Below are 26,268 nucleotides of genomic sequence, written 5' to 3'. Positions count from 1 at the left end.
TCTTTCAACACATCATTCCACAAGCACATATTTGTTGGACATATGATGTGTCTATTAGGCATGGTTCTAGATGTTCAAGGAACAGTGATATATAAGACAGATCTGATCTTTACCTTGTTAATGTGTATATTCAGGTATTTAAAAAAATAGCAAAGAGTGACAAGGTATTATAGGGATATTTCAGGGCCATGAAAATATATTGTAGGTGTACTATATAGTCTAGAGGTCTTTAAAAAGTGAAGGAAGAGTGTCAGGAAGAAGGAAGGTAGAGGAAGAACATTTCATGTGAAGAGAATGGAAGGTACAAAAACCTGTAAGTAAGAATCTAGGTACAACTGAACTGAAAGAAGTATCTAAAACATGGGAGCTCTTTAGAGCTAACCTGTAAACCTTAATAAAAGTTGCTTCAAAAACTTTGTAATGCATGCAATGTAATGTAATGTTGGGGAACCTAGGAGTGGAGGAGATTTGGAACAGCTTTGGGAATAAAGTTCCTGCTCCTTCAAAGTCCGTGGTTGGGGAGCTGTCCAGGATGTGAGTGCTGAATAGCTAAAGCCAGAATCTGCCTAAGGAAGCAGGTGGTAAAGCAGCCAATGCCTATCTAAGAGTGGGGGAAAGAAAGTTTGTCTTTGTTTGTTTGTTTTTTTAATCCATTTTCCTTCTCTTTCCATTATATATTTTCTTCCTCTACTCCTCCCTCCTCCTATTTTCATTTTCTGGCAATCTGGCAGCTATAGCTCACTCTCCCTGGGAGGAAAAGGAAGAATGTGTTTCTTGCTCCTTCCCCTTAGGAGTCTACACAACATTGATGATCGCAAATTCAGAAGAACACCCACCTCTATCATCTTAGTATTGCATGGCTGGTTATTATTGCTGAATGGGCCATCCCAGTCTCTTCTGAGCTGGGGAGATATTATTATTATTATTATTATTATTATTATTATTATTATTATCTTCTAGTTATTATTAGTAGTTATCACTGACTGAGCACTTACTGTGGGCCAGAAAGTTTACCAAGCATACTACTCTAAGCCTCAGAGGTAAACTTTATTATCTCTGTTTTATATAACATGGCTTGATTTGGAAGATAAGTGGTTGTTATCACTTCTCGACCTTTTGGCTAAGATCAAGTGTAGAAGATCAGGGTTTGTGACTTGTGCTGTTTTTTTTCAGTAAGTTTTCTGAGGCTACATAACTGAGGAATGAGTATTGAAGATGTGGTAAATAAAATTTATTGATACTTATTATATATAGATACTTTTGATAGTCATTTTATTTAGTCTCATAACAACCCTGTGAAGTTGTACTGTGATTATACTTACTTTACAGATATGGCCACCAAGGCTCAGAGAGGTTCAGTGACTGGTTGGGGTCACACAACTAGTGAGTGCCTGAGACAGTTTTAAACTTGGGACTATCTGATCCTAAAACCTATGCTCTTTCATCCACAGTGCTTTTTTAGTTTTATGGCCAGTCACCTCTACTGGTAAGAGATTTTACCAACTGAAAACTGCTGTGCCTCCTTTTCCTGTAGTTCCATTTACCTCTGGGTCTTGATGCCTTCTATATCACCTTTCACTCTGGGTGGGGGGAGTAGCTTCCTACATCAGAGCATGTCAGTGGTGTGTAGGCTCCTAGTGAATGGAGGCACTCGTGTGTTCTGTAATTGCACACTTATTAGGTCACAAGGCATCATCAAACCAACCTGGCCTTTGTCTGAATCCCCACTGGACAGTTTGGTTTCAGTACCAATATTGGAAATGTCAGGCTGGTAAACAGTCTTAACAGGGAGGAGGGAGGCTGAGAACAAAGTCTCCTTCAAATGAAACGCTAGTGGATGGGAGTGAACAGAGTCAACATCTTACTTGCTTTAAATCCCCTGGGGTGGTTATGAAAGAGAGAGGGCTTGCTGGATTGAGGAGAAAAAAAACCCTTTGATTCATCTGAATTAATTTAGCATCTCCCAGGAGGAAGGGCTCTGGCATCACCTTCCTGTTCTCCATCCCCTGCATACAACTCTCACAATCCCAGAGGACAAAAGATCAGTCTGTGGTAGGGAGTGCCCACACTGCTTCTTCCTGCACTTTAATTAAATCCATTTGTCCTAGGGGTAGCACTGTGCCTCAGGATGTCCAAGGGCTTTGATCTTTAACCCACACACATCTGAAGGAGTGGGAAACTGGTGCTCAGAGTGAGGACAATTGCTTCTTCTTATGACAGCACAGCTGAAGTTATCAGCTCTTGGAAATAGCAGACTTTGTGAAGTTTGGGTGAAGAATTTGAGACTCAGCTTTATCCTTACAAAGCTGCATGACAACTGGCATCACCCTCACCTTGCCTTAAGCCCTTTGTCTTCCTTTTTCAGAGAGGAGTCCATCAGGATGGTGATTTCAATGGGCTCTCAGAGGTGTTAGGATTGCTGGGTTTGATATTTAGCCTATTTAAGTTGGCTTTCCTCCTTCAGATCCACTTATCTGCCCCCCTTTATAGAAATAACTCCCACCTTCTGCTCTCTGCCTATTTTGGTCTGGAACAGATTAGCGCACCAATCATTGAGGGCTCAGTATGATTCATCAGGGAGTCATGTGAGCTGCTGTGTTAGGCTAGGCACTGCTTGCTCCCAGCTGGCTGCAGATGGCAGACTGGTGCCATTCCAGGGAGACAAGTGGCAGCTGATCTCAGTGGTTACTGTTCCATTTCAGAGCCATGCAAAGTCAATGATCTTCTAGTCCAACCCTCTCAGCTTAAAGATGAGGAAACTGAGACTTAGAGAGGTTCAAGGTCACAAAACCACTAGTGATAGAATTCATATAGGAGTCAGGGCCTCTGGTAAAATCACTCCCCTGTTTACTGAAGAATTTTCATCTCCTTCATCTACTTGCTTCAGGGACCTGACTCCACAAAGTCCTGGACTTGGACTGACCTGAGCACCAGTCCTCACTCTGATACCAACCTGCTGGTCCTGTAACTCTTTGGCTCTTGATGAGAATCTTGTGAAAGGGCAGGAATGGGGAACATGATGAGGTCTGTACTTCCCATGTCACAGATTTTGTTGTTAATAAGGGATAAAACAATCTCAAATGGGAAAGTAAGGTAAAATGCATTAATTAAGAAAAAATATGATGTATATATAAAGACTGATTATTATTTGGCAGTAATATGAGTTGCTCAAACTTATGAGTATGAGTTTTATTTCATCTTACTACAGACACTGGAGGTAGCCAATCAGGCCAGGCTAGAGGTGCAAGAGATGAGTGCTCTAATTAGCATGGAAATCTCACAGAGAAAGTCAGTGCTCCCTATAAGTCTGCAGAAAGTGGTGTGTGTGTGTGTGTGTGTGTGTGTGTGTGCATGCACATGTGCACGTGTGTGTACATATTTGTGTGCATGCACATGTATGTACTTATCTGGATGTATGTCTTGGTGGAGGGGATGGAAAGAGGGAAGACATGACCCCTTTCTGCATCTTGGCTGATAGAAGAAAGAGAGGAACAGAAATGGGCGGAGGCTCACCTGTCAGCCACATCAAGAAGAGGCAGCACTGTCCACTGCCACAGGCTCAAGCCTTCATTGGTGGCAACATGCCAGACCATTCTGCTTTGTTCCTTTCCAGTTTTGTTTTCCACCAGCACCAAGGAGATGTTTCCCTGCAAGACTCCACGGATGAGCCAGGACATTCGGAGCTGCAAGGGAAACCAGAGCCAGAAGGACAGGTATTAATGTTTAATGAAATCCTTAGTTCCCCATCCTGGAATTCTCACCTGAAGCCTCAAGGATGTTGTTGGACACTCAGCCAAGGTATTCCCAGTGAGAAAAGCTGGTAACTATCTGATCTTACTCATTGTCTCCTCAACTGGCTTTCATTAAGGAGCTGGGCAGGGACAACTATGGACAGTTTTGTTCAGGTTGATCCTAAGTTTCCCAAGATTCTGCATCTGAGGTGATCCCTTCTTAAAGGGATTCAAAGATTCTTGTCTGTGACCCCAATTCATTTTGTGACCTTGGACAAGTGATTTTATGACTCAATTTATTTAATGCCTTAGGTATCATAGATTTTCCTTCCTCCTCCAGACTCTAATACTCTTATTTGAATGATACCATGTCATGTGTTAGCTAACCAGAGATTCTATGACTTGATACTTATGGCCACTGATAGGCAAAGGCAAGACAAAAATCTACTTCTCAAGATACTTTATGATGGTTGCCTTTCAGAATTAGGATGTCCACTTTGACAAAAGGAAGGTACAATCATATATTTTCATTGTGTCTTTAGGAAAGTTTCCTATGGCATTGTTCCTTAGATGTATGAAAAGGTATTGTAGCAAATATTTCTAAATGAGTTTAAGTGCAGTCATGCTCAGAATAAGTATATGCTATAAACAAGGTCTCTGGCATTTTTATTTGATAGAAACAATCTGTAAACAACACTTAAAACTTAGGCTGACTCTATCATATAATTGCCCCAAATATTCCTGTTTAGATCCTGTAATAAAAAATAGCTATTGTGGAATGGAAGACAAAATATGTCCTAGAGCAACTGGAGTTTTCATCTGCTATGTGCCCCCTTTTCTTTGATGCTCATTGTTTGAGGATATTCGTTTTTGTAAATCACCATTCCTTCGTCTCCCAGTTCCCAAGGTCATGGTTTCACTACAATTTGGCCAAAGAGGTCACATACCATGAACTTCCCACTTTGTTGCATATGATCTCTTCACTAACAAGGCCACATCTGGCACTGAGGTGCCCAGGTGCTGTTCTACCTCTGAGAGCCTGAGTCAGGCAAGCCTGGTCTATAACCATAACCTCTTCCCTTACACCTTTTCCATTTCCCAAATCTGGTGTAGCAAATATTTGTCTCCAATGAGTACTCCCAGGATAATTTAATAAATTTGTTAACTGTTTTTTCTGACCTCACATGGCTTCCTTGTACAATCCAGATGCCACAACTAGAAATTTTAATCCTACCATTGCCAACTAAGCCCTCTCAGCCTTTAGCCCATGCACAGTGCCCTGCTTGGAATGTTGTTTGCTACATCCTTTCTCTCCTTTTGCTACTTGGCCACAGAATATTTGCTGATTTGGACTTCTGTGAAATCAGGCTCTTGATCCTCAAGTACTTATTCATCCACTGTTGATTTACATGGTTGATTTCTGAACACACATAGCACAATGGGTGTTTCAAACTCTTCCTCAAACACTAATGCTGGTTACCTCTTGGTCCACAACTCCTGATCCATTTTTTTGATTCTTACTTTACTGATAAAGATTTACTGTATTAGGTGTAATCTCCTTCAGCCTCTCTCCCTTCCTTCCCTTCTTCTCCTCCCTTCCCTCCCGTCCTTCCTTTCTCCTCCTCCTAGTTTTCCTCCTCCTCCTCCTTCTACTTCTCAGCATTAGCGTTTATTTATCTACATTTATCTACCTTCTTTCTTAGTTTCCTGTCTTAGAGAAAGATGTATCTTTCATTTTCTTCTATGTTAATCTCTTATGTTTTACTCTCCCCCAGTCCTTCCTCTCTCAATAACTGCTTTCAGCACCTTCAGATTCTTTCTACCTTTTGGCTTTTCCATCTACAAAAAAAGATCAGCTTTCACCCATCCCAGAAAAATATCCTTTATTTGATCCTGCTAGCTCCTCTGACATGCAACCTATTTCTTTACCTCCATTCAGATGTTAACATCTTGGATAACTGGCATGTAACTGCTTTTATTTCCTTGTTGCCCATGCTTTTAAAAAATTCTTTTGGGGAGCCTGGGTGGCTCAGTCAGTTGGGTGGCCAACTCAGGTCATGATCTCACAGTTTGTGGGTTCAAGCCCCACGTTGGGCTCTGTGCTGACAGCTCAGAGCCTGGAGCCTGCTTCTGATTCTGTGTCTCCTCTCTCTGACCGTCCCCCACTCACACTCTGTGTTTCTCTCTCTCAAAAGTAAATAAAAACGTTAAAAAATTTTTAAAAATTCTTTCAACCTAGCTTTTATTCTCATTACTCTAACAAAGTAGCACTCACAATGTCCTTTATAGCTTACTCTTTCAGCTCTTTCTATGGCCTCCTAAAATGCCTCTCCCTCTCTGCTTTCTCCCTTCTAATTTCTTTTGTATATCTCTATCACATCTTCCTGTTTACCACTACCATCTGTGACTGATTCTTCAGTGGTTTCTCCTTATCAACTGTCAAGGCATTCATGTTCCTTTGTAATCTAAGAAAATCAACTTTTTAGGCATTCAGTGAATATTTATTGAGTACTTATGCTGAGTCACATGTATCCTCCACCCTAGAATGGTCTAAGACCTTGAGTGAGAGGGGTTTGGGTTAAAATACTGTTGTCACTTTTGTCTTTTTGAAGTACAGTTCTGTATTCTCTAAGATGGGGCTAGGTTTAGGATTATAGTGACAACTTAACAAGATAACAAATAGTGTAAGAAATATTAAAAAGGAATTTTGGCTGAAGCACTGAGGCAATAGATACTACACAATGTTGAAGGACTTTCAAGAGGGATGAATGAAAACAGGTTACACAATTCTTTATCTCTCATCCATACTTTGGCTTTTTAAAACAGTTGGTGGTTGACTACTAGGAGAGAGTTTTTAGAATGTGCTTTTTGTGTATTATGAGTTCCACTTTATTTTACCCTTCTGCAGAGAAGTTTCCCTCTTCATCCCAAGAGAGCAGTTTTAATGATACCACCTTGAGCACTTGCAGTTTGGGGAGCTCAGTAGACCGTTGTATAACTCTAAAATATGAACAAAATCTAAAATATGAACAAGGGTTTGGGTAGCTGCTCTGATGGCAGAACAAAGACAAGGTGGAACCATTGGATGGCTTGCACTCTCAGAGTTTGGTGGTGCACACATGCATGAGCATTATATATAGACTAGAGTGAACTATGTAAAAGGGGGTTTATGTGGGTCATTTTAGATCATGTCTAAGAGGGCTTCTTGAAGAGGTAAACAGAACTCAGAAGAAAGAAGCTGCAGGCATCTTGAGATGCCCAAGGACAGAGGAAAGAGTAGCTGACCTCCTGGAATAGAGATACATATGCCCTAGTCAAGGTGAAAGATTCCTAGCCATAGTGGAGGGGGTAAGGAGGAACGTAGATCTCCAAAGAAACCACAAACGTGCCCCCTGTGAAAAATAGTAAGCCTTAAACATTTGCCACATCCAGTGAATACCAATGCCAGATCACCACAACAGTTCTCATCAAGGAAGAGCTTTCTTGCTTCCCATACCTCTTTTCCTTTCCCTGCACTAAAGGGTCACAAGTTAGCCAGATGACTGACGAGGAAAGCTGAGTGAAGGGGAGAGAACAGTGACCATCATTTTCCTAATTTCAGGGTTTTCATCTACAGTAGTGTCAAGTGTGGCAGGGGGAGGGGAGGAAAATGCCCTAACTTTAAAACAAGATTGAAGTTCTGATTAGATGGGCATTTTGATTTCTAAATAAGCCTGTATTTTGTGTTTTGAAGTTACTAAAAATAATCTGTATTACCTAGAGTAACCAGGTAAGTAGTTTTCATCCAGTAGTCTACACATGGGGGCCAAGTGGATGTTAGTTCCTAGACTCGCCCATATTGGTCTAGATGTCAGCTTTGCACCTGACATGCATTTTCCTGCTTCTGTGGTTTTGATCTTTCCATTTCCTCTACCTGTTCTTTCCTTATCACCACTTTAAAAAATATTTAATTTTCATGGAATCTTTTCTTATCCTCTATCTCACAAATGACCTCCTCCTCCTCTGAAATCTTATAATTGAGACTATTGGGACCACCATGGTACACAGCTCTGGTGGCTTATCTTCCCTCCATCACCCTTGGGCAAGTTCCTTCAAGGAAGAGACGTCTTATCTTGTATTCATAGTAGTGATTAAGTGAGGGCATGTGGTAGGAGCTGATCAATATCAGGATAAATAAAGATGTATACATTTCTAGGAAGACCCTTCTGTCTTTACCAGGTCCCTCTCAGGGATAGAAACCAACTTTCCACCTATGAAGCTTATTAGCACTTTCCTGCACTGTAGGGGTTGGGTACTAGAGAAGGGAAGAGGATCCACCCATTTTGCAGCTAACTAGCTGTAGTTGAGATGGCCAGATTCTCAGCTGTTCTTCAGAAACTTTCAGTCTGAAGTAGAATCTGCTAGTGGGCTGAACATGTTGGTGAGATGTAGCCCTGTCATACTGACCCAGGGGCTATTGGCTAGCTTACTGCTAAGCTTTCTACATCTTCCTGCACTATGTTTTAGGCCAATAGGTCTGGAAAGTAGGAACATTACTGACTGCCAAGGGATGGCATCTCTAGTTTCTAAGAATATCTATCAGGATCCCTCTTGGTATAAGCCCTTGGGGTGATTATCCATTCATTCAAACCATATTTACTGCATACTACTCTGTGTGCATTATAATATATATCTTCCCTGCCCTTGTGAAGCTTATCAGCTTGCCAGGAAGTCTGAATTTAAATAAATAACTGCAATTTTTCTGGGTGCAGCAAAATGGAAGTAATCAGAGACATTTGACAGCAAAGACTCAAAATATGAGACAATCAAGTCAAGACACTTGACAGAAAACAATTAAGACTTGGGTCAAGATGGCCACTTGATCAGAACTTGATCAACTGTTCAGAACTACAGACAAATAGTAGTATTAAAAATTTGACTTTCCTTTCATCTCACAATACCACCACCCATGTTTAGAGCAGAAAACATATGTCTACAGCTACAACTCAAGCCAAGGCATGAACTGTCTCAGTTTCCATAAAGTCTAGTTTTAGAAACAGATGCAAAAGGTGTGGAATGACATTGCAAACTGGTGTCTAGTGAATGGCTAGCAAACTATGTTTGTCTGCTATTTATTTTTTTATCCACTAAGTGTTTAGTAGGGTGGTATATCCAGGTGATGTATTCTTCCTCAGATAAAACCAGTCTAGAACCTCTGGTCTTTCACTTAGCCTACTTTTCACTTGTAGTTATCCCTAGTTATTCTAGATTCTGCCCCTAAAATGTCAGTCAGTGCTTTGCTACTCAGAGTGTGATGTTCAGGTTGCAATCATTGGTGTTACCTGGGAATTTCTCAGAGATGCAGAATCTCTTGCCTGATCCCAGACTTACTGCATCAGAATCTGCAGAGAAGCAACCTCTGGGGCCTTGTTCCCGTGCTCCTATGACTCATCCCACTTCCTTTCCAGAATGCACTGAAAGTAATTGTCTTTTGCATCAACATTCATTCTTGGGTGGCTTATCAACTCTTCTTGTTTCATTGCTTATTGACGATGGGATAACGTAGGGTTTGTGCTCCAATATCGAAGTGAAGGAATTGTGTGATTTTAGGCCAACCACGTACCTCTGTGAGCCTCTATTTTCTTAGGACAAATTTGTGATAATAACCATACCTTCCATGCCCACCTTAAAGAGGGTCATAAAGACTGAGGTAAAGAATGTGGAAGCAGAGCCCACATGTTGTGACTGAAATGATTAAGCCAGTGGTTTTCAACCTGGGCTGCAAAGTGAAATCACCTGGGGACTTTTCACAACTACTCATGTCTAAGTTCTACTCCAGAGATTCTGATTTAATCGGTCTTGGGTAGGTCCTGGGCATTAGCAGTTTTTCAAATCTCTCCAGATGATTCTAAAGTACATCATAGGCTGAGACCACTGGAGAGATGGGGTTACTTAGCGCAGGAAGTATCCTGGTCTTCTTGGTCAGGGGTCCATTCTCATCTTGCACTTTGAGTAAGAGGCAATTCTTAATAACTAAAAAATGGCTTAAAATGTGCCTACCACCACCAAGGTGTACTAGCAGTGTTTTTCCTGCAAGGGGGAGGATGCAGACCTCAGCAGAGGGCTTTCACGTGCCTGCTGCATTATTTCTTGGCCAGGACTGAGGACAGCCCTTAGAGTGAGAGATTCATGGGCTGAAGGTAAGCAGTGATGGCCTAAGAATGCAAATGGGACCAGAACTATCTTCTTGGGCCTACTTACCAATTTCTTAATTAGATATGGAGGACTGATATTAATTCTTTCTGAATATCTCTTTTTCATTATTTGTATCTAAGTGTATAGAGTAACTATTTGTGGTTCCCAGGGCAGATTTGCAGGTTCAAGACCCTCTAAAAGACTTCCATTTTCCTCCTAAATACAGTTCCAGATAAAAGGAAAGTCCCTTGATACCATTATATGTAGATAATCTGTGCCAAGTAGACCTGGCTTGATACTGACAATTACAGTTCAGGTGCTCAGAGTGGGCAAAAAGCAATTTTGGAATTTGATTTTAATGAGACCAATTTCTATCGGGGTAACCTATAGGATCATTTGTTAAATGACTATTTACTGAATGCTGGAGAGCTGTACTAGGTGCCTGTACATATGCTATCTCATTTTATACTCATGACATCCCTTCCTGTGGATATTATCATACCCATTTTTCATATGTGGAATCTGAAGCTTAGATAGGTTAAGTCAACCGTGGTCGCTGGGCCCATATCCTGTGGAGCTGGTTTTCACTATGGTCTATGCTGTTTCTAACGTATCTAGAGTGCTGCATACATGTAACAGGTTATGGTAATACTTAAATCTTTCACGAGTGTATTGTGAAGGTTTTCTAGATCCTTCTTCCACGAAGTGTGGTCTGTAAACCAGCAGTATTGGCATGATCTGGGAACTTATTAACAATGCAGGGTCTTGGGGTGCCTGGGTGCCTCAGTCAGTCAAGCGGCTGACTTCGGCTCAGGTCATGATCTCGCGGTTCGTGAGTTTGAGCCCCGCATCAGGCTCTGGACTGACAGCTCGGAGCCTGGAGCCTGCCTTAGATTCTGTGTCTCCCATTCTTTCTGCCCTCCTCTGCTCACTCTCTGTCTCTCAAAAATAAATGTTAAAAAAAATGCAGGGTTTCAAGTCCCCCCCTAGGTCTGCTGAGTCAGAATTTATCTTTTAACAAGATCTAAGCTCAGACATACTATCAGAATAGAGGAATTAGGGAGGTGGTGGGTTTTAAACCTTTGTCTCTGGCACACAATTAGTATCGTGTGGTGTGTGTGTGTGTGTGTGTGTGTGTGTGTGTGTGTGTGTGTATGACAAATTGACAAATGTATTCACACAAATATGAGAAATCTCATACAAATTTAAATAACGTTTATGAGAAATAACACTTGTTGGAGCCTATGACAATAAAAAATTTGATCCTTCTAGATATATCCTAATAGATATAGGTTACAAATCCTAGCTTTTGACTAATAATCTATTTTATATGCAGACAGAAAATAGGACAAGTGAAAACAGACAACGCCAGGAGCATGCCACCAGCAATTATATTTTCTGACTCCAGCAGGCCCTTTCACAAGGGCATTTTCCCCCTCCCTTTTGATGGGGTCCAATAGACTTTCCAATTATATGCTACCAGTGTTTGTCATGTTATTAATTAAAGTTCTGTATGTAAAGCAAGAGCTGCATTGTGGCTAGGCCTAATGCTATTATTTCTCTCATGGCCCTTTCCTCCTCCAGAGGTAATTACTGCAATTTTATGTCTAGAATATGCCCTGTGTTTACTATGCATACCTCGTGGCTACTTCACAACAATCTCTTGAATCCATCAAAAAAATATCAGCATGGAACTTAGGCTGAAATTGGACAAAAGAGACTCATTGGCATCAAATAATGTCCATTCTGCATGCAGCACCCCCAAACATAGGTAATGCTGTGAGGTGGAAGGTGCTATCTTTCTTTGTCTTTCTGAAGGGCTGCCTGAATTCCCGCAGCAGAGACCAAACCAGGATGGTTCCAGTGTGTATTTCATTTCAACTGAAGGAAATGCTTTCTAACAGAGAGAGACGCTCAAAGATGAGCTTGCTTGGGAGGGTGGATATTCCCCACCCTGGGGGCCATCCAGCAGTGAGTGGGCAACCAGGATTGAAGCCGTTGTCAGGAATATCCAAGCTTGGATTAAGGTTAGGCTCCTTCCCAACCTAAGATGCCACAGGGCTGTTGTATGGGTGTGAACTGATAATTTTAAGAGTTCCTTGGTTTCTTATTAATAAGAGTTCTGTGGTCTCTTATTAACTCTAACTGAGAGTATTGACTCAGTGCAAAACCCAGCGTTTTTGCATTCCATCTCCTAATTCACCTGGAAAAAAATAAATACCAACTCTCCAGCTATAAATAGCCTAATGAAAAATCAACCCAACACAGCAAGAAGCAGGCCAGATGCAGATTTTTGATAACAAGCAAAGAAAATGTGCTGGCAAACACTTGCAATTATGGAAGCTTAAGAAATGCTGGATTCCTCACCATGTAGGAGACTTAAAAGATTGATATCCTGTCTGAAAATAGCACCCCATGTCTCCTTCTTTCCAAAGCATCACATTGAAGCCAGAAACAGCTGCCCAGGGAAACGTACATGCCCCCTTTGCAAAGACACAGCAAGAAAACATGAAGGTTATACATAAAAATAACAACTGTGGAATCCCTGGCTGGTGAAGTTATGGAGTTACAGGTATTTGTTCCTTCTTTGGTCTCTTCTAATTTATTTTTACAATGAACATCCATTACTTTTTGCTAACTAGAACAAAAATGATAAAATAAATGTAGTGTGTGCAGCTATTAAAAGCATGTTTATGAAGAATAACACTGATGTAAGAAAATATAATATTAAATAAAGAAAGAGGACATAAAATACTTATATGGTATGATGCCAAATTTGTATGAGCCCTTTCCACTCTGCTCAAATCTAAATCTATGTGTCTGGAAGGAAATGCACCAGTGTGGTAAGAAGGATTACCTTTGGGGGGTAAGACTGTGGGCAATTTTAATTCTCTTCATGCTTTCCTGTATTTTCCTAATGTTCTGCAATGAACATAGAACACTTTCATAATCAGAAAAGACAATAAACACTATATTAAAAATGGCAGCAAGGGAGGGTTCTGATGCCATTTGAAAATGGGAAAAAAGAGTGCTTTCCTTTCACCCTCTTCTGGGAGGATCAGTTTCTCTTGCCTACAATGTCTGGGCCTTTTAGGAAGACCCAGGGAAGGTGGGAGCTTCTAGGGAATAAGTGATGCAGACAGAGTTCGAGCTCTGAAATCAAACAGCCATTCTGTCTTTATTTGTGGCATAATCAGTCCTCTGTCTTCATCTGTAAAATGGAACCAATTGCACTCTGCTCAGAGAGTCTCTGGGGGACTTTAATAAGATTACAGAGCCCAGTGCCCAGCATACCAAATACATTTGATCAATGTTAGTTTTCTCCTCCTGTATGGGAAAGGGCAAGCAGGCAACACCATGTTAGAGATAAACAGCTCACAAAAGATAGAAAGGGACAGGGTGAAGGATGCTGTATTTAAATTTTTCAGTTCAGTGTTCTATCTTCTTGTTTCCCCAGAGAGTTATCTTTCCTGTCTTATGGAAGAAAAAGGGTGATATTTTCTTTTGAGTTACATTGTGATGGTATGATCTCAAGCAAACAGCCTCCTCTGTACCTCTGCCTCTCTGTGTGTGATGGGGACGATGCTGTGAAACAGCTCTGTAATCCTCTGGCTGGAGAAGAGGATTGACTCTGTGCAATGAAAGTCCTACAACCTCTATGGACAACCGGTGGAAAGAGAATGGACCCCATGCACGTGAGCATTTGCAGGGGCCCAGGGCCACTTGGGGGGTATTTATTCTGACAGCTGGAGAGAGTCTGAGCTTGCAGCAGTGTCCCCCTGTATATGTGACTTTTAAGTGTGTTATAAGGATCTCTAGTAGGAGCCGCAAGGGTCCATGATTAGCAGGTGGATTTAGAATGGGGTCCAAATCTCTGCCAAGGGTCCAGAAAGATTTCATTCACAACCATGGGTCTTGATGGTAATTCTTCCTATGCCTCAGTTTCGTCATGTAATAGCAGAGGTATTAATTGGATGGTTCATAGGTATTACGTTAATTATGTCTGGCTGGATTTACAATTGCTGTTGATTACTTTAGCCCATTAGCATGTGGCTTGGCAGTGTCAACCACATCATAGGAAGTGGTGACAGAATGCTAGGCACCAGTGGCTTCCCAACTCTAGGTACTAAGGAGAGAATTATTTTGCCTCAGAAATCTCAGTAGGGCTGCATTTGTTAGTATCTTGAGAATCCATGGGGAATCTCCTTGTTAGCTCCTATTCTGGACCAGGGTTATGCCCATAATTGAGGGGCTGTATAATCATTAATAATTAATAAATTAATGACTGATTAAGCAAATTCACTGGGCACATCCTTCTGATGCTAATCCTAGGCACTATGCCAAATAATGCCCCCAACCTGCCCACATGCTGCTACTGACTGAGAAGAGAAGGAAGAATACACACAACGTCTAAATTCATGTTGGAGTGACTTCTTCCTGCCCATGCAAAGTAAGAAGAAATAATAATAAGAATTGCTTCCATTACAAAGAGTTTTTACATTTTCATTTGGTGTTTGCAACAACTTCAGGCAGCAAGTGAAACAGGTTTTATTCCCAGTTACGGGGGAGTGACTTGCTTGAGGTCATATGACTTGTAAGGGGCAGAGCTGGGATTCAAACTCAGGAAACCTAAGTTCAGTCTAGTGATTTAGCTGGTGTTTGCAGATTTGGCTTTGGAGGTGGAGAGATGTTGTTTTAAATCCTGGGTCCCCTTAGTAGCAGGGTGATCTTGGGCAAGTCACTTAAATTGTCGAGGCCACAGGGTCTCTGTCAGTGAAAGGGGGTCACAAGTCTTCGCAAGTCTGTTTTGGTAATGAGATACAACAAGTGACATTCTCAGCAGAGTCCCAGCCACACAATAACGAATTGATATTTAAAAATGTTCCCTCAGTTGGCTTACCAGCTATGAAGGGTCCCTTCCTCAGATCCAGACTAAGGAAGATTTTTTTTCCCCAAGAGTGCAAAGAGTTAGGGTGTTTGAGGGCTTTACTTAAGAACTTTGGCTTGCTTTTTAATGTAATGCAGTGGAGTGATCCATGAGTAACCTGGAGACAAGGACCTGTCATACTGAAAGCAAGTATTTTTAACTTTTCTGCTGAAAACACCCCAAAGAGATCCCAGATTCTTGTGGTCTATCTCCAGCACGGCTGGCCACATGGTGGGTTTGAAATGAGTACTTGCTGCTTCACTGCCTGACTGAGAGCCCTCTGTGACCTTCCCTCCCTCCCTCCTCCTGCCAGGCATCTGCATTCCTATCCAACCCAGCCAAGTTCCAAGCTACCTCTCTGACCCTGTCCCTGCAGCTGTCCACCCTTCGCATCTGAAGGGGCCACCCTCTGACTACCTTGGGGGAGTGGCTGAGAAGATACCTTTGAAGTTAGGAGACTACTGTTTGAGTCCGGGTTTCTGCGTGGATTAGCATGTGACCGTGGGGGTGTCTCCAAGCCCTCTGAGACTCTTCCTCTGTAGAATGGGGAGGATTTCATTCACTTCACAGGTGACTGGGGAGCTGGGCAGGCTCTGCGGTCTTTGGCATTATAGAAGATTCTTAATACAGGGTATGGGTGTAATGTTATTACACATGGCTGGGATCATCATTCAAGACTGACAGTGGGGTCCAAATTTCTTAGTCATCCAGTGAGTCTGTAGAAAAGCCATCGGGAAAATTCTTCTGGAACCACTTCCAACCTCCGCCACCTTCCCCTCTGACACAAGTTGGCACATGCTTAGGGCCCAGGTTAAGGCTTTAAGAGTACTGTCTTCAATACAGGGGGTGGGTGTGAGGGGCTGCCAGATCTGAGGTCCTCCTGGAGTTAAGGCACAAGGTCAGAGTTAGGGTGACTTGTGGGGTAGGAAGGGGGGTCAGGCACAGCTGAGATGGACTTTAGAGGTGACCAAGGCAGGGCAGATACTCTTCAGAATGCACCGTGCATGGGCCTGATGGTGACCATGAGGGACGAAGTGAGATCACACAAGGTGAGGAAGTCTTTGGGCTCCAGAGAAAGGCAGTGGGGACTGGAGCTCTTCCTCTGGGCTTCTTAAACTGGGGGACATATGCCTTCCAGGTCTTTCTAGGGGGACCCAAAGCCACAGGACAAACAGGAGTACCCTTCTGAAGTCTTAGCCATTCAATAGTAGGTAGTGAGTCCTGTTTTTGAAGGAACAGGCTTGCTTGAGAATAATATGCAGAACTGGCATCCATCTTCAGGTGATAAAAAGAGATGTTAAAAGAAAAGTCAGACATGTGATATTCTGCTCTGGGTCATTTGGCCAGGCTCCCTTTTCACCTTCGTGACTTCATGTCTTTTCTCAGGCTGTCCCTTTCACAGGAGCCCCCTAACTCCCACCCCGCCCAGGGGAAAGTGCAGATGCCCTTGTGTCTTAGAACACGTGGCCACATTGCTGACCAGCTGTGTGTGAGTACAGGCTCCCTCCTCATTTGTGAAAGTGTGACAATATTGTCTCTTTAGGGGTCTACTGCCAGGGCAGGAGAGGGGTGGGGATGGGCTGTGGAGGAAAGGAGCTTGCGCAGGATTGTAAGAGGGTGCTCCCCATGCCCTAGTTGGTGGGGAGAGGAGCTGGTGGGGATGGAGGAGGGGGTGAGGGACCCATGTGCTGCTGGGAGAGCATTAGCTTCCCTGGACCCTAGTCACTAAGCTGGACAATGTCCCCCTTCCTGTCGATTGCCAGGTCACCCAGAGCAGAACAGAGGCCAACTTCTCCAGATTCAGAACCCTCAGATAGGGCAGACTCTCAGGACCCTCAGATAGGGCAGACTCCACCCTTTGATCTTGGAATCACCACAAAAGTCAGGTAATAGGAACACTGGCAGCAGAGGAGCAGAAGCCCCATGTGCGGTATATTAAGCATCTTTATGTGTCCGGATCCAGGCAGGGCAATTTTTCTGCCCCTCTGCTAGTTTCTCCTGACAGTCCTGCAGAGGACCCCAGAGCTGAGAAGGGTAAGGTGATTTGCACAAGCTCCCCCTGCTACAAAGTACCAGGACCCTGCCAAAGTCTAAGTGGCCTCAAGGCTCTGCTCTCCGCATCACACTACACTGCCTTGGAGGTGTTCCTTTTGTTCTGGCCCCGCATGAGCAGCTGGGTTCCTTTGCACATGAGTGATGTCCTGGCTGTTGGGCCATGGGGCAGGAGAAAGCCCCTGGGCACTGTGCTTCCTACGGAGCCCCATCACTATGTCCTGGCAGGCGGAGAGTGGACAGCCCAGCAAGAGGTTACGCACTGGAGGCATGGAGTCCTGCCTCAGTTCTTCGAAAGTTACAAAGCAGGAAGAGGATGAGTGCAGGGAACACGGAGTGGAAAACAATCCCTGGCAAATCCAGTTGGCAGGTGCTGAGGCCTGGAGCTGTCCAAAGGTGAGCTGGCCTTCCTTGTAAGCATTCCGTCACTGCAGTACTATCCCAGCCTTAGGTGAGATGGGGCTTGGATTCCAGTTCCCAAACACGTGACCCAAGGAGCTCAGGCTTGTGGGAGGGGAGCTAGGGGTGGGGTTACCCTGGAATGCCCCGTAGCTCAGCTCTCATGCCTATTTACAAAGAAGATGTCTACAGCCACCACAAGGTATCTGTGCAGCATTGCTGGGCAGGACAAGGGCAGAGGCTGGTCCCAGGTGGAGCCTGGTAAGGCCCAGCTTGTTCTTTCACTGGTCAGCACCTCTCCACCTGGGCACCGGGAGGGATGAGTGAATAGAGAGAAGGTTTCCTTCTCCCCAGATGGACACATGTTCTACAGAAGATGGGACAGATCCAGGAAGTGACAACCTTATTGAGGATCAAGACCATGAGGCCTCTTGGAACAGCTCTTCCTTCCTCATTTGCTAAAACAAATGAGCCCGTGTGGGGCTAAGAATAAGGCGCACACAAAGCACACATAATATCTGAATCTCCTAGGTGAGTAACAATGTCCCCTTGGCAGCTCAGGAATTAGCTCCATCGACTGGTCTCTGCCCGCGGAGACACCGAGTGAGTGGCTGGGGCTGCAGAATGGGGCGTCGTTTCCTTCTTGCCTCTAGAGAAGAGGAGTCTGTGCTGGGGTGGGCCGGGGTTCTGCCTTAGGCAGGAGCAATGCCAGTCCTCAGGGATGCTGTGGAGGCCCACGGCAGCTCCCGCCATGCGAGAAGTTACCACCTGCCCTGGGCAGGGGCAGGGCAGTGTCACAGAAAGAGCGTGAGGCTTGGGCTACACGGTCTGGGTTTGAGCTTGATTTTGTATTTCCTGGCTATGCGTCTCTGGCTGCACTTCTTTCCTGCTTTGCTGAGGTGGGCTGCTCCTGTCCCATGGGCAGCCCTGCATGTGCCCCCAGATCTGCTCCGTAAGCCAGCAGAATAGCATGTCCTTGTCGAGGGTTCAGTGGGGGCTGCTAAGGAAGAGCCCCGTGCTTTTGTTTTCTCCTCCTCAAGCCATCCCGTATTATTGCTCATCCTTGCTTTTTGCCTTTCCATGGAGGATTCTGCTGTTGAGTTTTATAAACTCTTAAAACATAGCCAGTCAGAAAAAATTCTTGTGTTCTTCTTATGCGAAAGTTCTATTTGTCTGCCCCCTGCCCTGGGGAGGGAGTGGGGTCAGCTTAAATAAACCCGGTCAGCGACTCACTGACGTTATTTTGCTTTTGAGTTACAAGGAGGTGCTGGAGAACCTCCTGCCAGCCAAACCCCTGGAAGGGTGGGCCCTGTGTCCAGGAATGATCGCCACCAGCCTGAAAAGTCTCATGGAGTCAACCAGAGAGCAATTTGCTGACAAATTCCCTGGCCTCCAGCCTTCCCGGTTCTGCATGCACAAGGGGTTCCTTATCAGTGGGGCTCTGAGCAGGGCTTAAGGGAAGGCAGAGGGCAAGTTCCGAGGGAGGCTGCTCTCTCACATCCCTTTGGGCCACATTTCCTGGTTTTTATGACACTGAATGGTGATCTCCTTCCTTGCAAGCCAGATAGCTCGTGCAGACCTGAGGAGGCCTGCTTGGTGGCCTTCTGCCCTGGTCTCAGCAGCCCCCAGGCCCCTCAAAGTTGATGCCTTTATTACTGCAGGGCTGACGTCAGGGGCAGGAAGGTCCCATCTGTGCTCCAGGATCCCTGGGTCTGTGTGCAGGCACCAGCATGTGGGGGGAGGGCAGAGGTAACTGCAGCTCTGGCAAGGTCAGAAAAACCAGCAGCTGGGAACTCACTTGCCCTTGGGTGCGGCCACCAATCAAGTGGGTCATAACCCACTTCCTCGGCCTTTTTCCTTCCCACAGCTCATAGAAGGAAAACCGCTTCCATGTTTGGAAGCAGGAAAGAGAGTGAGGGAAGCCCACTTTTTTCCCCCCCAGACCTTGTTCTGTCCTGAGAACATGGTTTAAAATATTCTAGTCACAGACAGCCTATTCAAATAAAATAGAATTTCAAACCGCACGGGGCTTGTTGAGACATTCAGGCTTCTGGGATGTGTGAAAGGCAGGGGGCGGGGCGGAGACGGCCCCTGCCACTCTCCCATCCCCATCATTACCAGCGGCTGCGATGCTAGACACATCCCAGTGTGTCTCCCAGCCAAGGCGGACAGAGCAGGTCTGACAGCGAGCGAGCACATGAAAGCCACCACAAAGCTCCCCTCCCCGGTGGCAACTTTAATTATTTGAACCGAAGCGCCACAAAATAAAAATAAAAATAAAATAAAATCTGAATATTGTAAGTGGATCTCCAGTTTCCCGCAGAGAGTAGCTTGAGGGAGGCAAAGAAATAGAACACTCTCTCTTGTTTGTGGCTGGGTTAGGCAGAGGGCTTTAAATATTCATGCCCCATATGCAACTGTGTGGAGCGGTGGAGGAGGCAGTGCCTGCACCAGGCCAGCCAGTGAGAGGTGCCAGGCCAGTAGTGGTGACTGCAGGCACCTGGAGAGAGGAGGCTGGAGTGGGCATGCTTCTGGAATATGCTGTAAGCTGACTGGCACAGAGGCACATCCTGGCTATGTCTCCCCCATCGGTGGGCATCTAACCTGGTTCCAAATGGGCTCTGAGGGGGACTCTCGCAGCGCCTTCCGTCTCCACCATTTATGACCCCCACCCTGTCATTGCTCACCACTTTGACTCATCTTTCTAAAAGGCAAATTACGTCATACTATTAGGTACCATGGGTGGTGGAGGAAAAACTCTGCATGGACTCAGAATGAATTTCTGTCCAACTGGCAGGTGCATCTATGGTCAATTACTTTCAAGTGTCAGTGTGCCTTCAAATCACTGAGGGCAGGGCTTGAAAACACAGATTCCCAGGCCCCACTCCAGGGTGTCATTTAGGTGGCCTGGATGGGGCCTAAGAATCCATCCTGATGACATTTTCCAAGTGACTGCAACTGGAGAGACAGAGATCTACTAGGCAGGTTGTAGCTAAATTTTCAAGGAAACACACAGAAGGTGACACCAGTTCCCTTCTGGGAATTCACCGATAATTGTAGGGTTTCTTGAGGGTGCATTTTGAGATATTCTGCAATTACTTCAACTCCCAGGAGGTGGAGGGACTCTAGGGCTCCCAGGACTGGTCCGCGTTTAGAGAAGAGACTCAGTGGTGGGTGTCAGCCCTGGAGATTAGCCAGCCTCTTGGTCCTTGTGAACTTGACCTTCACCAGAGACTTGCACTCATCTCTGCTCTGTACCTGTGTCCGCTTCCTGCACCTGCCCCCCCAGCCAGGCCCCTGGAGGGCTGGTGGGACTTGAAGACCGTGAGTTAACCACGCACAGTTCACACAGCGAAGCAACATCCCCTGTCGCTGGCGTTCGCCAACCTGGGAGGAGGAAATCAACTTCCTGCCTTCTGCATTTAGGATCTGAATCAAATAAATGGCGAGGCTTACAGATCTGGAAATGCATATTTCTATTTTGGTTATTTATTTTTCTGATGAAAACATTTCCCTCGAACACTGGGAATTCAAGACCCATCAGCAGTAGATGAATGGTCTGAAAATCTGAATGTGAACTAGCTGTGAGCTGAGAACGGAATGGACTCACTGCCTTCCCTTCATTACTCCTGCTGAGTCGAGTTATAGAAAAGGGCAGGAAATAGCAGAAACAGCCAAGAGCAAATTTGACTGGAGGGAAAATGAAACAGGTCAGTAAAACAAAACACCTGTTTAAGCTATCGATCAACCAAAGGTTATCAGGGAAATGATGAAGTATTAGAAAAATATCATTTTTAGCCTTGACATTTCTTTTTTAAAATTAGGCTCATGTTAATACAGGGAAGAGTATATTTAAAAATCACGTGCTTTTAAGGATCCCCGTGACCTCTCAGGAAAGCCAACCATCTCTCCTCATGTAGATTTCCTCTAAAGAAGCCTTTCTTTCTAGGTGTTTGCTTAGGGTGGAAATTGGGGCGGGGGGCCTGAGACATATCAGTGATGAGTGTGTAATCCATCGTCTGCATCAGACAGAGTGATTTCTCAAATGCAATGCAATGTAATGTCATGTAATGAATCTATTTATTTGTGCCCTTGCTTCTTCCAAAAAGAGCTTAAAGTGGCTCCCAGAGATATGTAACATCTAATAAGGTAACAGAAACTAACTAGAAACGGCTGAGAACTGGGTAAATGATGAGTTAGAAAATCGAACCAGGGGTAAGGCTGATTACAGACAACACATCGTGAACCCCTATTTGCTTACTAAAAGAGGAGCCTCAGATTTAATACCACCATTCTTCTGATTTAAAAAAATCACTGATACTTCTTTTCCATTCTTATCTGTTTTATGCCTGAGTTTTTTATTTCACAAAAATCCTGGAGGGCTTGAGTGTGGCTGTGTCCCTTAGCAGCGGAAGCCTGTTTCCCAGACCTCCCCTGGGCTTTGATCAGCCAGCAGAGGGGAAGAAAATCTGGTCAGTCTCACAATGTTCACAGCTTGAAAGGAAACAAATTGCTCAGGGGGCACATAGCTATTCATGAAACAAAGCCAGGACAGGATCTCTCCTGTGTGTTTCCAGAAAGAGAGGACTGGCCAAATCTCAACTATGTGTTGGCTTCCTACAAAGTGCAAGATGTCTATGCGGTGCCATGTGGTAGTGTAAAGAAGCACGGGCATGCGGGCTCTCTGAGAACTTAGAATCTGGTTTTTGGCTACCCCATCCTGCTTACCTATGTTTACTCAGGGTGACAGGCACTGCTGGCTAACTATGGTCATGCTTACTCTGTGCCCCACACTGCCATAAGCCCTGTATATGTATTGACCTGTATTAACTTATTTAATCCCCTCTTTGGGGTAGGCACTCCTATTGTCTCACTTTCCAGGTGGGGAAACTAAGGCCCTGAGAGATTATTAACTATCCAAACAAATTGTTAAGTCAATCAGTGGTGGAGCCTAGCTGGAACTTGGACAATTGATTCCAGAGTCCATAAGATGAATCACTGAGTCATGTTTGGGGTCTAAGCACATTTCTTGTTCTTTAGAGATTATGACCTTAGGCTAAGAAACATGGCATGAGTCTCCTCAGTCCACACACTAAAATGGTAACAGCCATAGGAACCATCCAGGTAAGTGACTTTGGAGGGGGACCTTACTGAATGCCACTGATGTCTTAGTGAAATTTATGTAGATCAAATTCTTGATGCTCTATAAAATTTGAAATGTTTTACAAGAGCTTGATATTATAGAAAGTCTTTCATAGATCACTGTTACCCTCCCCTGTTATGATTTGGAGTATTTTCTGGGTTTGCTTAGATCGAGGCCCTCCTGCAAAGAGCTCAGTGTGGCTGAGCATGGGTGTTTGAGGTAAGATTCTCTGTAGATGGGACTCCACTGTGTTGGTGCATGGTCTCTGCAAAGATGACAAAATTGTCCTCTTATCCTCCCCCCAGGAGCTCAAGCAGCCCAACCCCCAGGCTACTTTGCTAATGTTCAGGTTTGTGTGGAAGTGCCCAAGATGAGGGTTAGGAGGAGAAGTCCGGGAGATAGGGGAGCACTGAGACTTGCCTCACACGGAGAGTTCTTCATTGGGGCGGGAAACGTAGTGCTGGTCACCGTAGCACTTTGGGAAGTAGGGACATCAGTGGTGCTGAGCAACAGGGCATGGCCTGGGGCAGAGAGGACAAGAGTCAGAAATGCATCATTTCATGCACTGAAGGGGCTTGGGGTGCAGCATTAATGGGACCTACACATTCTTCTCTAGGTTTGGTACACCTCTGAGGACACAGCTTTCTGCTGCCTCCGGTGGATAAGACAGCCTACTTGTCACTATCAACAAAAGTTGGCTCACCCAAAGGTCTTCATTCCAAACAACGTGCAATATCCCAGGGCCATACATCTGGGCTACAGCATCCCTGATCTCCTAAGGTCACCAGCTTTAGCCCATAGCTCAGGAGCTGCTTGAAGCACGCTGAACTCCCCTAACCCCCTAGTCCCTTCATTAATAGTCCTGCTGGCCCTTTGCCCTCCAGTAGTCTCCATGACCTTCACTCTCTTCCACCAGGTCATCCTGTGCCCCATGACCTGAACAGAAAGTCATATTTCTTGTATTTTCTAAGTATGGATCTGCCTGAAAACCTGGGAGAACATGAGCCCCCAACAACCCCACATGGCGAGGAAGAAGCAACTGTAAATCTCCAGGAACTACTGAGAGTTTTGTAGGTGGTCAGTGCTTTGGAGATGGGTGTCAGAACACTCCCCCAGCCTTTCAGGTACATCACAGAACCCCATACAGGACTTACTCATTCAGATCTGCTGTTCTCTCTTAGCAAAGTCTGTTATTGGTTTACTACCAAGTCACAGATTCAAGTGGGTCCAGAGCAGAGTAACCAAGATTGGCTAGCAATCCTAGAGGGCATATGGCTCATCCTTGAGGAAGAATCTGTGACTAAGGAGAGAAAGAGCCTCCTGCGGTGGGTGGGTCACAACTATTGCCTTCATATTTCTAAAGAGCTGCTTTGGCAAGACAGAGAGTAGTTGAGTTCTGCAGAGCTCCAGGAGACAGAAAGCATGATCCGTGAGTGGAATTTACAGAGCGGTGGAGCTTCTCTCCAGGAAAGGAACACTGGTCTTTGATTCATGGCAACTAACAGAAGGAAGTGCTTTAGGAGGCAGAGAAAGCTGGGTCACTAGAGCTATTGAGCCAGGATTGGATGCCTATTTGCTATGGGTGCTGTTGGGAGCTACCAAACAGTGTAGAGATATGATGATCACGTCATGCTTTGAGCTCTGTCTGTTCTCTGCTACTCAACAAGGTGCTGATGATAATACAGTGTGGGGCCTGCAGAATTCTCCGGGGGCTGTGGTAACTCAGCCTGCTTCCTCACGGCCAAAGTCAGCTCATTCAGAAGCAGTTAGCCAGGATAGGACTGCAAGGACTCTGGGATCCTCAGTGGTTGATCAGGACGGTGTCCTCTCTCACACCTTGATAATCATCATCATTATTATTAATTCTTAAAGGGACCCATAGGATGTATGATCTTTGCTTGGAAAGAGGGGTTTGGTACAAGGGACTCTAGCTTCACAAAGAGCAGACAAATGCAGAGGAGGGAAGGGGAGAGAGAGCTCCCACCTCTGAGCCCAGCTCTATCCTGTAGAGAGGTGGGCCACAGGGCCTGCCCAGGCCTAGTCACAGGGTAGAGCCCAAGGGTAGGCCCATGGCTTGGTGGTCTGGCTTCTCCAGCAGCCTGAATTTGGGAGCTGTGCTGGCCTCATAGGCCCTCCCTTGTTCCATGCCCCAGCTGTGTCTCCAGGTGTGGGGTCAGCTCACCTAGGTGTGGGTGGCCATCTCTTGTCTATGTGGAGGCCTTGCCCTTCTGGCAGTCAAGCAGGGGCAGGACAAGGAGGGGCTCTGGTCCTGGGAATGTGGGAGTTGCCAGCATCAGCTGGGCAGGGATGGTGGGTATGGCTGGGGAATGGACCAGATGTGGAGCAAGATTCTCAGGGCACAAGCCTGGGCCCAATGACACAAGTTCTCCCTGTGCCTCAGCCTCCTCAAAGAGAGCTATGGTTTTCCTTACCTCTCAGTGAGTTATGTGCTGGATACATAGTAGGTCCTCAACAAACACTTGTTGAATGAATGGATGATACTATTGTTCCCACCATTCTTCTTACCTTTTAGTTAATCCTTCATCCAGATTCTCATTTTAAGGAACAAAAGGGGAGGCATCTACCTTGGCATTTTTTAATTATTCTGAAGCTCGGAGGTCTGAAGAGGGAACTGTGTGTGAGCACCCCCAGGCAAGGTTTGGGCAGTCACCTGGGCTTGCTCTGCAGGGCTAGGGAGGTTCAGCAGCTCTGGGGTGGGGCCCTAAATCTCTTGTCTGGCTAGACAGGCACCAGGGGGAAGGGAAGAGAGCAGCAGTACCTTGGTGGTCCTGGACCTGGGCATTCTTCAGGGTCCTGACCTGCCACCGGGGGGTGTGGGGTGTGAGTGTGCCCTGGGTCCAGCCACAGAAGCCATCCTCGAAGTGGCAGTAAAAACCAGCAGGGAGTTTACCTGCAATAAGAGCACAGGGACATGGTCATTTCCATGATTGCTAAAAGCAAAATATGCCAAGGTCAAGTAAAATTATCCAGACATCACCAAAGTATCATCAACAACAGCTCCCCAGCTAGACCCTTGATGTCTAACTATACCGATGATAATGAAAAGAAGCCCCAGTCCTTAACTTGTATATATGAAGGTTGATAATTTTCTGATCTTCAGAAAATAAAATAGTGATGATAATAATAATAAAAATAGCGTGGCAGCATGAGAATAACCCAGTTTAAATGTGAGAGAGGAGAGCTCAGGAATGTTAAGCAATCTAACCAAGGTCACACAGCCAGCAGGTAACAATGCTGAGCTTGAACCCAGATCTTCTGCTTCTGAATCTGTGCTCCTTATTCTGTTTTTTTTAATGTTTATTTATTTTTGAGAGACAGAGAGAGACAGCATGAGCAGGGGAGGGTCAGAGAGAGAGGGAGATACAGAATCCCAAGCAGGCTCCAGGCTCTGAGCTAGCTGTCAGCACAGAGCCCGATGCGGGTCTCGAACCCATGAAACCTGAGATCATGACCTGAGCCAAAGCCAGATGCCCAACTGACTGAGCCACCCAGGTGCCCCTGTGCTCCTTATTCTGATCCGGCATGAATGTGACCTCAGGAGAAGGCACGGAATAGATTTCTGATGGCTGACACAATGACAAGAATGTGATGGTGGCAGTGTAGAGTCGGTGGGAGTTGGTTGCTGTTGGGGTCCATCCAGCCAGAAGTGCTGTGTGGCCTTTGGGACCCTGCTTCCCCTACTTGAAAATGTGTGTGCTTGACTGCTTGACCTAAGTGGAACAGAGACTGGGGTTAGTTCTCCTATTAATCATGCCACTTGGTAATCATGGTTTCAGTAACTGGGCAGATTTTCTGATTAAAACTTCCTCCCTAGTTACGGG

General features: G+C 45.1%; 1 protein-coding gene across 1 annotated transcript in view; it reads right to left on the bottom strand.

Moving 5' to 3' along the window:
- Positions 1-26,268, bottom strand: part of ALK (ALK receptor tyrosine kinase) — a 662,031-nt gene that overhangs the window by 89,997 nt on the left and 545,766 nt on the right. Inside the window, exons 7-9 of the mRNA XM_029938017.1 lie at positions 25,206-25,337; positions 22,847-22,947; positions 3,514-3,683 (exon numbers count right to left, since the gene is read on the bottom strand). Coding sequence (XP_029793877.1) covers positions 3,514-3,683; positions 22,847-22,947; positions 25,206-25,337 — 403 coding nt within the window. The remainder of the gene's footprint in view (positions 1-3,513; positions 3,684-22,846; positions 22,948-25,205; positions 25,338-26,268) is intronic.

Source organism: Suricata suricatta, chromosome 4, assembly GCF_006229205.1.
Source record: "Suricata suricatta isolate VVHF042 chromosome 4, meerkat_22Aug2017_6uvM2_HiC, whole genome shotgun sequence".
NCBI lineage: Eukaryota > Metazoa > Chordata > Mammalia > Carnivora > Herpestidae > Suricata > Suricata suricatta.
The sequence above is the reverse complement of the archived record's forward strand: the minus strand, read 5'-3'. Positions and strand labels throughout refer to the sequence as shown.